Source organism: Scyliorhinus torazame, chromosome 2, assembly GCF_047496885.1.
Source record: "Scyliorhinus torazame isolate Kashiwa2021f chromosome 2, sScyTor2.1, whole genome shotgun sequence".
NCBI classification, from domain to species: Eukaryota; Metazoa; Chordata; class Chondrichthyes; order Carcharhiniformes; family Scyliorhinidae; genus Scyliorhinus; species Scyliorhinus torazame.
This window is the reverse complement of record NC_092708.1, coordinates 121,536,208-121,549,240: the sequence shown is the minus strand read 5'-3', so window position 1 is coordinate 121,549,240 and position 13,033 is coordinate 121,536,208. Positions and strand designations below refer to the sequence as shown.

The 13,033-nt window shown below is 53.0% G+C and overlaps 1 protein-coding gene across 1 annotated transcript in view; it reads right to left on the bottom strand.

The window, feature by feature from the left end:
• Nucleotides 1–13,033, bottom strand: part of LOC140391556 (mitogen-activated protein kinase kinase kinase 20-like) — a 249,041-nt gene that overhangs the window by 100,548 nt on the left and 135,460 nt on the right. The window contains exons 12-15 of the mRNA XM_072476180.1: nucleotides 9,944–9,988; nucleotides 7,222–7,252; nucleotides 7,000–7,139; nucleotides 5,159–5,221 (exon numbers count right to left, since the gene is read on the bottom strand). Coding sequence (XP_072332281.1) covers nucleotides 5,159–5,221; nucleotides 7,000–7,139; nucleotides 7,222–7,252; nucleotides 9,944–9,988 — 279 coding nt within the window. The remainder of the gene's footprint in view (nucleotides 1–5,158; nucleotides 5,222–6,999; nucleotides 7,140–7,221; nucleotides 7,253–9,943; nucleotides 9,989–13,033) is intronic.

Below are 13,033 nucleotides of genomic sequence, written 5' to 3'. Positions count from 1 at the left end.
ACCCCTGCCCAGGAGACCCCTGCCCAGGAGACCCCTGCCCAGGAGACCCCTGCCCAGGACACCCCTGCCCAGGACACCCCTACCCAGGACACCCCTACCCAGGACACCCCTACCCAGGACACCCCTACCCAGGACACCCCTACCCAGGACACCCCTACCCAGGACACCCCTACCCAGGAGACCGAAATACAGGACAGTGACACAGAGTGGATGGGTGGAGACGAACCGCCACCCCAAAGTACCATGGACTCAGAGTGGGACGAAGAGCACGACACAACGCCACTGCTGTCTCCAACACCCTCCACCATCGCAGAGACACTCACCTCGGTTGGGCACTTTAGTGATGAGGCTCTGGTACACTCACTGGTGTGCACAACACAGCCGTACAGGTACAGCAGGTGGAGGTAGGAGCAGCAGAGGGGCCGGGCGGTCGGAGGGCATCCTGGCGGAAGCGAACATCTGCCGCCCAGATGGATCCTGGGTTCCTGGAGTTACCACACCCACCCATAGCCCCAATGCAACCACCAAACCTGGGACAAGTGAAGAGGGTGACGGCCGGCTTGCAACGGCTGCAGTCGCAGGTGGAGGAGTCCACCCGTGTCCAGGAGCTGGGAGTGGTGCCGGTCATACGTGCCACCCAGGCCGACACCGCACGGGTGGTGTCCACGGTGGAGGCAATGGGTGCGACGGTGTCCGACATGGGGAGCAGTATTCGAGGCCTGGGGCTTTCCATGCAGGCGGCGCCTGTGGCCCAGGACATGGCTGCCCTCTCACAGGAGGCCACGAGCCAGCGCCAGCAGCAGATGGCAGAGGCGCTCAACGCCGTGGCCCTGTCTCAGCAGGCAATGGCCCAGTCTCTGCAGGCAATGTCCCAATCACTGCAGGCAATGGCCCAATCACTGCAGGCCATGGCCCAGTCTCAGTAGGCCATCGCTGAGGACATCGGCGCCATTGCCCATGTGCTAGCCGGCGTCGCACAGTCACAGACAGGGATGGCCAACTCCCTGAGCTCCATGGCTGCAAACCTGCAGTCCCTTGTCGATACCAGCACGGGCCTCCAGGACTGGCAGCGCCTGGTGTCGGAGGAGCGTCGGATGGCCAGTCCGTTCGCACCCCCGACCCATGTAGAGGCCTGGGGGCCATTGGGCACCCCGAGGGAGGAGGAGTTGTTGGCGCCCGTCCCTGGTCCCCCTGTAGGGGATGTCCAGTAACACTGCAGCACCACGGACTCCCCCGCCCCCTTCCGTCCCAGGTGCATCGGGTGGGCAACGGGCAGGACAGGCTGGCAGCTCGCCATCCCAGTCGCCCGGGCCGCGCCCTGGCCCATCTAGGCCAGGATGCCCCAGGAAACGGCCGCCAAAGAGATCCCGAGTCAGAGGGCAGGAATCGCAGGAGTCCATCTCCAGTTCTGCTGTACCATCTGGGAAACCACCTAGGCGTAGTCAAAGGGCCCGTAAGGCCAAACAATTAGACACTGAGTAAGTAGGCATGGGTGCAGGGCACAGATTAGTTATAGGAGCTAGGGCACGTGTATGCACTGTTTGTTATTAAAATCACTTTAACATCTAGAGAAGCTGCCTTTGTGCTCTGTCCGAAGCGTGCGGGGGTGTCATGTACATTGAGCGCCAGTGTGTGTGTGAGGGGTGGTCTTACGTCGGCCTCAGGTGAGTCTGCCTCCTTCCCCCTGGGCCGCCCTCACCATCACCCCGGGCAGAGGACGGGACCGTGCGCTGCAGTGTCACAGCCGCATGCAGGGATGGTCCGGGTGGATGGTGGTACTGTGGCCATGGGTCAGACATCGTCCAACGATGTGGAGCCAGGAGCTCATTGCAGAGCGGGTTGTCATCATCCTCCATGGCCTGCAATAGACACGCTTCCACCGGCGCCCGTGAGTGCCCGGCCGTCGTGCCGCAGGTGGATCTGCAATGGAGGGGTGGTGTGCATGCGGGTGGGGGGGGGGTTAAGGGTGCTGGGTGGGTGGATGGGTGGGGGGGGGGGTGACGGTGTTCGGGTGTTGCCATGGTGTGCGGTATGTGGTCATACTCGCCGATTCCCACGCCCCCTAGTCAGTGAAGTGGGCGGCTATCAGCCTGTCCCGTGCCCGCTGGCCCAACCGGTAACATTGGACAGCCACCCGCCCATGTCTAGCCCGTCTGCCCTGACCATTGCCCCCATCCCCCTCATCTGGGGAGGACTGGGCCTCTTCTTGCTGCTCCTCCACTCCGCCCTCCTCTGCCTGCGGCACATCGCCCCTCTGCTGGGCTATGTTGTGCAGGACGCAGCACACCACAATGATGCGGCCGACCCTATCTGACCGATACTGGAGGGCGCCCCCAGAGAGGTCCAGGCACCTGAAACGCATTTTGAGCACGCCAAAGCACCTCTCTATCACTCCCCTTGTCGCTACATGGGCATCATTGTAGCTGTTCTCCGCGTCCATATAGGCATCATCAGCCACGACCGCAACGGGTAACCCCTGTCGCCCAGTAACCAGCCCCTCAGCCGGGGGTGGTGTCTCTCGTACATGACGGGGATGTATGACCGCGACAACACGTATGAGTCATGTACACTTTCTGGGTACCGGGCGCAGACGTGCAGGATAATCATACGGTGACGCAGACCACCTGGATGTTCATGGAATAGGTCCTCTTCCTATTGGTGAACACGGCCCTGTTATCCGCAGGCGGCCGCACGGCGACGTGCATTCCATCGATCGCGCCCTGGACCATGGGAAACCCGGCCACGGCAGAGAAGCCCACGGCCCGGGCATCTTGGTTAGCCCGGTCCACAGGGAAGCGGATGTAGCGGTCCGCAATGGCATGTAGGGCGTCTGTCACTGCCCGGATGCACCGGTGCACCGCTGTCTGCGATATGCCGGACAGGTCGCCATCTGGCGTCTGGAATTACCCCGTGGCATAAAAGTTCAGGGCCACCGTAACCTTGACGGACACGGGGAGAGGGTGTCCCCCGCCAGTGCCACGCGGTGCCAGGTGTGCCAGAATGTGGCAGATGTGTGCCACGGTTTCCCGGCTCATCCGGATTCTCCACCTGCATTCCCGGTCCGTGAGGTCTTGGTACGACAGCCAGGGCAGGTACACACGGGGCCTCTTCGGGTGCCTCCGTTGCCGTGGCGCCGCGATGTCCTCCTCCCCCTTCTCGTGTTGTTCCTCCACTACGTGCTCCCCCACTCGTCCTGTCAGGCGGGTGTCCCTCCAGCCTGGGCAGCTGCCGCCTGCCCCTCTGCGGCATTCTCCACTGCGGCAGCCTCTCTGGCACGCTCCTCCTCCTCCTCCATGGCAACATGGAGAATACATCGCTGGCTGATCAGAAAACATGATGGCCTGCGGGGGGGAACGATGACATGCCATCATTGCCCGTACCCCCCCTCCCCCCAGCCAGGTGGCATGGGCTGCATGGGCGCGACTGTTGGAGGATGGCACCTGGCCAGGTGGACAAACTCCCTTGCCCTCGCATCCCCCCTCGCCGGCACTCACCCCCCGTACCCGACACTCACCCCCTCGTCCCCGGCACTCATCCCCCCCCTCCCCGGTACTCACCCCCCCGTCCCTGGCACTCACCCCCCCGTCCCCGGCACTCACCACCCCCCCCCCCCCCAGCACTCACCCCCCCATCCCCGGCACTCACCCCCCCCCCCGTCCCCGGCACTCACTCCCCCGTCCCAGGCACTCACCCCCCCGTCCCCGGCACTCACCCCCCCCAACCCCGGCACTCACCCCCCCGTCCCCGGCACTCACCCCCCCCGTCCCCGGCATTCATCCCCCCATCCCCGACACTCACCACCCCGTCCCCGGCACTCACCAGCCCCCCCCCCCGTACCCAACACTCAACCCCTCGTACCCGGCACTCACCCCCCCCCCCATAGGCGGACCTCATCCCCCCGTACCCGGCACTCATCCCCGGCGCTCAGCCCCCCCGCCCCCCCCATACCCGGTCCTCATCTCCCCGTACCCGGCACTCATCCCCCCCGTACCCGGCACTCATCCCCCCCGTACCCGGCACTCATCCCCCCGTACCCGGCACTCACCCCCCCCGTCCCCGGCACTCACCCCCCCCCCCTCTCCCGGCACTCACCCCCCCCCGTCTCCGGCACTTATCCCCCCGTCCCCGGCACTCATCCCCCCCCCCGGCACTCACCCACCCCCTCCCCAGGCACTCACCCCCCCCGTCTCCGGCACTTATCCCCCCGTCCCCGGCACTCACCCCCCCCCGTCCCCGGCACTCACACCCCGCTCCCCCCCCCCTCCCCGTAGCCGGACCGCATCCCCCAGTACCCGGCACTCATTCCCCCCCCCCCCCCCCGTACCCAGACCTCATCACACCGTACACGGCACTCATCCCCCCCGTACCCAGCACTCATCCCCCGGTGCCCGGCACTCACCCCCCCGTCCCCGGCACTCACCCCCCCCCCCCATCCCCGGCACTCACCACCCCCCCCCACCCCCATAGCCGGACCTCATCCCCCCGTACCCGGCAATCATCTCCCCCGTCCTCGGCACTCATCCCCCCCGTCCCCGGCACTCACCCCACCCCATCCCCCCCCCTCCCCGGCACTCACCCCCCCCGTACCCGGCACTCACCCCCCCCCCGTTCCCGGCACTCATTCCCCTGTCCCCGGCACTCACCCTCCCCCCACCCGGCACTCACCCTCTCCGTCCCCCTCGCCGGCACTCATCCCCCCCTGTTCCCGGCACTCCCCCACAGCACCCCCCCCCCCCCCCCCACACACGCCCACGCACACCTCTCCCCCACACACACAGACTGCGGCCACGGCATCACCTCTCCTGCGGCCAACCCCTCAGGCCGTGACCTACCTCCAACGCTGGTTGGCTTGAACCATCAGCACTGGTTGGCGCCGTTAAAAAGGTGTTTTAATTAACGCCGACGTGACCAGTGGTCACGTTGGAGGGACTTCGGCCCATCCGGCTGGGAGAATATGGGCGATTGACGCCCCGCCAACCTTTCACCCTTCGGAGAATTCGGTGGGCGGCGGGGGCGGGATTCACGCCAGCCCCCGGCGATTCTCCGACCCGGCATGGGGTCGGAGAATCCCGCCCAAGGCTCCAAACAAGAAATTAGCAAGGCCTCCACAAAAATACAGCGCATCTGCTGTGGTTGAAAATAACATTACTTTGCCTACCTTGATTAAAGGGGGAAAGTGAAATAAATTCATGTAGTCAAGGGTCAGTTTTTCAATTCCAGTCTGAAAAAGAGCACAATGGATCTGTTAACAGAACGTAATCTCTTCTACCTTTCCAACAACTTCCACCTACATGTTAACAGTCATCACATCAATTCACTAGAAAATACTCAAACATTTCAATTTTTGGTGACTTATCCTTCAGAAATGAATATTCCTTTTTTAAACTATTTTTAAAATGTTGCTTTTGTGTAAAGATACATACAAACAGGATAAAGGCCAATCAGCCCCTCGAGCCTATCCTGTCATTCCGTCTGGTAATGCAGATATACCTATCATAAATCATTTCATTCACTATGCATGTTGGTATAAATTTCAAATTGCAATGGAAACCTATCCACCCTCTGTTGAGAGCAAAGAGGCTTTCTGCAGTGTGCAAACTGGTGTAAAACCAGAAGCTGAAACTTCAATGTTCACTGTTTTCAGGGAACAATACAACATTCCACACAGGAATGCAGTACGGCTGCAGAAAACGTTTAAGGCATAATTACATGAATTGAATTGATTAGCAGGTTAAAGATTTAGATTTATTGTTATGTGTACTGAGGTACAGTGAAAAGTATTTTTCTGCATACAGTCCAGGCAGATCGTTCCATACATGAAAAACATAGGACATACGATAGGTACACAGTGTAAATACATAGACAGAGACATTGGGTGAAGCATACGGAGTGTAGTGCTACAACAGTAGAGAAGATGCGAAGAGAGATCAGTTCACAGAATCACTCACTACATCCATAGAATTCCTACAGTGCAGAAGGAGGCCATTCAACCCATTGAGTCTGCACCGACCCTCGGAAAGAGCACCCTACCTAGGCCCATTCCCCCATCCTATCCCCATAACAAGCACTTGCAACCTGGTCCATTGGGATAATTGGTTTGATGTGGCTACATCTAATGAATCGCAGAGCATGGATGAGCAGTGAATTCACCAATGGGCAGTTCACTCCCTTCCTCAGTTGCAGAGCTCTGGGATACAGGCCTCACAGAATTTGTATTGTACAGATGTTACCTGAGCGACAACTATTTCTCCAGCCAATAGATAATGTGCCCAGCACCCTCTAGAACCTTCTGACACCTTTCTCGACAAATTATGCAGAGTCCCACTGCGATGCTCGATAAAGGTCTGCTCTCACACACGTTACCAGAGGTTGTTATTGATGCAACAAATAAGTTGTGTTCAGTCCATAAGAGGGCAACAGCAGGGAAGAAGATATTTTTGAATCTGTTAGTGCGTGTTCTCAGACTTTCGTATCTCCTGCCTGATGGAAGAGGTTGGAAGAGAGAATAAGCCAGGAGGGAGGGGTCTTTGATTATGCTGCCCGCTTTACCAAGGCAGCGGGAAGTGTGGACAGAGTCAATGGATGGGAGGCGGGTTTGCATGATGGGCTGGGCTGTGTTCACGACTCTCTGTAGTTTCTTACGGTCTTGGGCTGAGCAGTTACCATACCAGGCTGTGATGCAGCCAAACAGGATGCTTTTATGGTGCATCTGTAAAAATTGGTAAGAGTCAATGTGGACATGCCAAATTTCCTTAGTTTCCTGAGGAAGTATAGACGCTGTTGTGCTTTCTTGGTCACCAAAGAGGTGTAAAATAAAAATGGAAAATACTGGACTTGATGTTAGATATCAAAGGGGGAATGCCTTCTCTTTCTCAGCGCCCCTAACGTTGGTGAGTGAAGAGCTTCCCCAACTTAAAATGTCTGCAGTTCAAGATTCACCTTTATAGTTTTTGGTTTGCTGTACTTAACATATACGTCTGGCCTTTCTTATTTTCATACCTTTAAATGAATGATATGTCCTTTGGATTGTATTCCCATGTCTTTCATATCTTGTTCTGCTAGCAAAAGTAACCTTCGCCCGGTGATGTGATGATTTTTAAATAATTCAGCATAACCTTTCATGCCGCAACATGTGTCATCTAGGATCACAAAATTACAAAAACATACATCAGCAAACGGTAATTGGAACTCCAATAAGTAATGTAAAGAAACCTTTATTACCTTTATCTAATAGTTGTTGTATCCAAAAATACTGCACAAAATAAAAATAAGGAACAGAATTAGAATATAGGACAGAACAAAACATAATTTCAAGTGTTGTACACTTCTAGTCTATATCTTGAAAAGACTGGTGATCAAATATAAATGCATCTTCAATTGCTGGTGTCAAGGAAAAAGATTAGCAATGGAAAAAAATATTCATTGTAAGGTGGAGAATCATGGCCAGGATTCTCCCCTAACTGGCGGGGCAGGCCGTACCGGCGGTGAGGAGTGGCGTGAACCACTCCGGCGTTGGGCCGCCCGGAAGGCGCAGAATCCTCCGCACCTTCAGGGGCTAGGCCGGCGCCGGTGGGGGTAACGGCGTACCAACCAGAGCCGAAGGGCTTGGCACGGCCAACTCCTCCGGCCGGCGCGAGTTGGCAAATGCGCGGGAGCGCCAGCGTGTGCTGGCGTGATCCCAGCGCATGGGCAATGGGGTTCTTCTCCGCGACGGCCATGGCGGACGTTTACAGCGCTGGCCCGCCCGCAGATCGGTGGGCCCCGATCACGGGCCAGGCCACCGTGGGGGCACCCCCCGGGGCCAGCTTCCCCCGCACCCGCCCCCCCCCCCCCCAAAACCGTGGACTCCGCAGGCCTCCCGCAGAGCCAGGTTCCGCCGGTAAGGACCTTGGCCCATTGCGGAGCGGAGGATCGCCGGGGGGGGGGGGGGGGGGGGGGGGGGGGGGGCACTGCCAACGGCCCCTGGCCGGCGTGACGCGATTCCCGCCCCCGCCGAAAAACTGGAGAATCCGGCAGCCGGCATCGGGGCGGGTTTCACGCCCCCCCCCCCCCCCCCCCCCCACTGATTCTCCCACTCAGCGGGGGGTTGGAGAATCCCGCCCATAGTCTATAAATGTTAATTCACACCATGGGCGAGAATCACCGGGGGGGCGGTGTGAATCCCGCCCCCGCCGGCTGCCGAATTCTCCGGCACCGAAAATTTGGCGGGGGCGGGAATTGCGCCGCTCCAGTCGACGGGACCCCCCCCCCCCCCCGGCGATTCTCCGGCCCGCGATGGGCCGAAGTCCCGCTGCTGTAATGCCAGTCCTGCCGGCGTGAATCAAGTCACTTACCTTGCCGGCGGGACTGGCGGCGCGGGCGGGCTCCGGGGTCCTGGAGGGGGGGGCGTGGGGCGATCTGGTCCCGGGGGTGCCCCCACAGTGGCCTGGCCTGCAATCGGTGCCCACCGATCCGCGGGCGGGCCCATGCCGTGGGGGCATTCGTTTCCTTCCACCTCGGCCATAGCCTCCGGGATGGCTGATGCGAAAGTGACACCCCCACCTGCGCATGCGCGAGGATGACGTCAGCAGCCGCTGACGCTCCCGCGCATGTGCGGACCTCCGCCGGCAGGCGCAGTCCCTTCGGCCCTGGCTGGCGTGGCGCCAAAGGCTTTTCCCGGCGGCGGGCCAACCACTCCGGCGCGGACCTAGCCCCTCAAGGTGAGGGGTTGGGCCCTAAAGGTGCGGCCCGACGCCGGAATGGTTCCCGCCCTGCCGGGAAGGGGAGAATTCCGGCCCATTACTGGTACAGGGTAAATGTGATCCTTTGTATACAGCTGTGTCCAAAAAATACTCAAAAGTAAATCAAATGCGGCCATTGCATTTTACAAATGTCAGTCTATATTTGTGCATTGAATCATTATTAACCATGTCTAAATGACAAATATTGTGATTCATTATCCAATTCTCTCCTCTTTCTAAGCTGTGCTGCTATACTGCCATAAGCTGCAGCAACCCTGCAGCACCTTGCTCAAGTGTTTTTTTATATGTATGTCGTGCCAAAAATAATACTTTGGTCTGGATTTTCACCACGATGGAGAGCGTCGTCATTGTAGCAAAAATAGTGGATGTCCCCAAAAATAGTATCAAACACAGCATTTACCATTTTTACGGGGCAGTTTGCGTTTCATGCATACGCAGTTCACGGAGGCAGCTGGTCATTTAAATCATCAGCAGGCTTTACTGAAGTCAGATTTTGGTAGCCCAGGAGTGTGAAATTAAAGTGTGCAGTGCAGACTTAATAGGACCAGGTCTAAACTTTGTGTATTCCTTTGGATTGCTAAGCTCTGATGGTAACTGTATAATGAAAACTATAAAACTTGACTTCTTTGACTCCCAAGTTTATTGTGTTCAGCAATCACTTCTCCAACAACACCACAGTGCCATCTGTGTCCCCTTTATATTTGGTACAGTCTATTAAACCATTAAAACCCAATTGCAACTTAAATACAAGGGAACATTAACTATTTCCTAATATGGATATCCAGGGTAAGATATACTTTTGGATCTGAGCCTCAGGCACCTTTAAGGGAGGTCAGGTGTCCTTTAGAATGTTTAAAAGTAGGGATGAAAGTGTGTAAAGAATGCATAAACTCATTAACCGTCTATCCCATTGGAACTGTCAACAGACTTGTCAAAATCAACAGTCAAAAGTGTCAGGGCAGCACGGTGGTGTAGTGGTTAGCACTGGGACTGCGGCGCTGAGGACCAGGGTTCGAATCCCGGCCCTGGTGGAGCCAGGAATTCTCCTGACTCAGCACACCCAACACGCGGATGAAAATCCAGGCCTTTATCCCCTTGTGATAAATTATATTCCTAATTAATCATAGTTTGTTTTTTAGTATCCAATTTAACTGTTATATTATGTCCAAGCTTTAATTTCGAAGCGAGAATCATATACTTACCACATCCTCTTCTGTCCAAGAATATATATCTAATGATGGCAGCAACTGTTCAACAAAAGTAATGTATAAATATTACAATGTGATCACACTGGAACAGATAAAGTGGCTACAAATGAGGACTAAACAAAATCAGTGACATGATTTATAAATGGCACTCTATAGAATGTTAAAGACTATCCATCTAATATCTTTGTTAAAGATCTTGTGTCCCATAAATATTATTTTAAATGTGCTCTCTGATTATTACCTGCCATTATAAGCTTGTTCAAAAAATTCTATGTAGGCACTTAATAGATTTTGTGCTGAGATCTGAAACAAATCAAAACTTGCTGTCATATCTTCATGTACCTTCCCCATCACCTTGTTTATCTTGTTGGAATGTTAGTCCGCTTCCACCAATATATTGAGAGGTATATTGCGTTTCCAGCATACATCGAGTAACATCACTACAGCAGTTTGGAATTTTAATTTAGCCACTGAGATGGAATTTCATGGCATAGATGTTTATTTCACTAATACAGTTGGTAACTATTTTGTAAAGCATCCTAATGAAAAGCACTTCTGCTTTTTATCATCTTTGAAGTCTCTCCTTCTTTAGCTCTCTCCATTCCATACCTTCCGCTTTTAACTGGATGGCACTGTTCAGGTTTGAAATTCCACATGGATATTTTCAACATTGCTTCTTGTTGCTTCATCAGCCGGGGCATTGAGTACAAGTGTTGGGAAATCATGTTGCAGCTATATTAAACTGTCGTTAGGCCGCATTTGGAGTATTGCGCAGTTCTGGTCACATTATCAGAAGGAAGTGGAAGCTTTGGAGAGAGTGCAAAGAAGGTTCACCAGGATGTTGCCTGGTTTTGAGGATGTTGGCTTTGAGGAGAGGTTGAACAACTAGGATCGTTTTCACTGGAAAGACGGAGGCTGAGGGGAGACCTGATTGAGATCTACAAAATTATGAGAGGCATAGATAGGGTGGATAGTCAGAGGCTTTTTCCAAGGGTGGAAGTGTCAATTACAACGGGGCACAGGTTTAAGGTGAGAGGGGGAAAGTTTAAGAGAGATGTGCGGGGTAAGTTTTCAACGCAGAGAGTGGTGGGTGCCTGGAACACGCTGCCAGAGGATGTGGTGGAAGCAGGTACATTAGCACCATTTAAGAGGCATCTGAATGGATACATGAATAGGGAGGAAATAGAGGGATATGGACCGAGTACAGGCAGAAGTCTTTTTTTAAGTTATGGCAACATGATCGGCACAGGCTTGGAGGGCCGAAGGGCCTGGTCCTGTGCTGTACTTTTCTTTGTTCTTTATTCACCACCAATACAAGAAATGCATTGTAGATCATGTTGAGTGGACTGACGTAGAGAGACAATCATCAGAGCTGAGCTGAGGACTGCGCAACTACACACATTTGGCAGCTTGGTGTGACTGTCAGTCAGTTCTGAAATTCCAACTTGGATCTCAGATACAGATCTAATGCTACATTAGAAGAGTTACCATGGCACCTCAGGGAGTTACATTTTAACAATATTTTCCAAATAGCAACGTTCCACAATTATTTATGAATAGAAATAGAAAATGCTAACTGGATTTTAATTTTGCCTCTATGCAGCCTGATCAAATTACTTAGAAATGATGGCTAGGTATTCACATTTCTGTTAACAGCTGAATAATAGGTTTCACTTAAAATATGCACTTAGATTTTTTGATTAGATAACTTCAATAAAACACCTGGAGTAAGGATCTATCTTTTACAGTTACACTAGCATTTCAAAAATACATTTAGTAGCATTGCCTAGCACCACAATTTATTACTAGTTATTCAACGATAGTCTTCATGTATTCACAATTTTAAAATTTGAATCCCATGGTATTCATTTACCATTGATTGTGCTTCCCGGCATATTTAAGTGTTTAACTATAGAGGCTATTTAAATTAAGGAAAATATGACAAATTTTAATGAAAAATAATAGTACAGGTGCAGTGTCTCAAAACTGGTAACCTGGGGACTGAGTTCATGCTGGGCTTCAGATCTTGCCAGGTTTCAGATCTTTGCCAGAAAAAAAGTAAGCTTAATCCAATTAATAGGAGACATGAGATCAAGTGAAGAAGATTATTTTTATTTAAAAAATACACAATAGCGAAGAAATAAAGTTTTAAAAAAAATTAAATAACAAGGTAAGTAAGGCTGATCTACAGGCTGTGCTGGATTCAAAGTATGTATGTGCCAGTGAAGCTAACAGAGACCCACAACTTCCTGTCTGTGCGGAAACGCGACCCACCAGCTACTTCAAAGAATTTCAAACACGGCGTGGATCTCACCGGCTAATAGTCAACCTGAGACCACTTGGCCTGGTTCACCTTCATTGTCAATTAGAAAATCACTTTGGACTGCTCTTCGGAAGTCCCATAGTGCGGGTGCAAAACATTTATTTTCTCTCTCTGCCCCATGATATCTTTGACCAATAACACTGAAGGCACACTATGTGAGAAACTGTACTATAACTCGTCCAGAGGATACTTCGAGTTGGGCAGTTATCTGCGGGTTCCACAGATCGGGCCAGGTCGGACTGCTTAGGTCAAGCTAGGTCGTGTGGAGTCAAGGGTTGCTTGGAGCACAGGAAAAGACTGGTGCACAAAGCCGCTAAACTATTCCAGCATCCCACCACACCAATACAGCACCTAGCAAAATTGTCCTGGTAAGTTACTAATTTAATATTGATTAAAATTGATGCAGAGCGGCTTATTAAAAATGCCCAGTTTTTGGACAAGTCTGGTTCTCGGATAGCCAGATTTGAGACACTGTACTTGTAATCCCATACACCAAATGCAGATAATTGTGTTACAAAAATTGCTGGCACTACAATAAATAAGTAATTTAGCCACTTCTAGTACAATATTTCTCCACAAGAAGAGAATTAGTTTTTTAATTGATTAGGACGTTGGAAAAGGTCATGCAGAAAATGTCATATTCTGTGAATCTAATACTAATATTTAGAACTTGCTTGAACTAGATTCATCAATTAATTATTTTATTAGTATTTGAAAGCACATTGGTTTTAATGCATAAAACCTTTAAAGTGAATCATTAT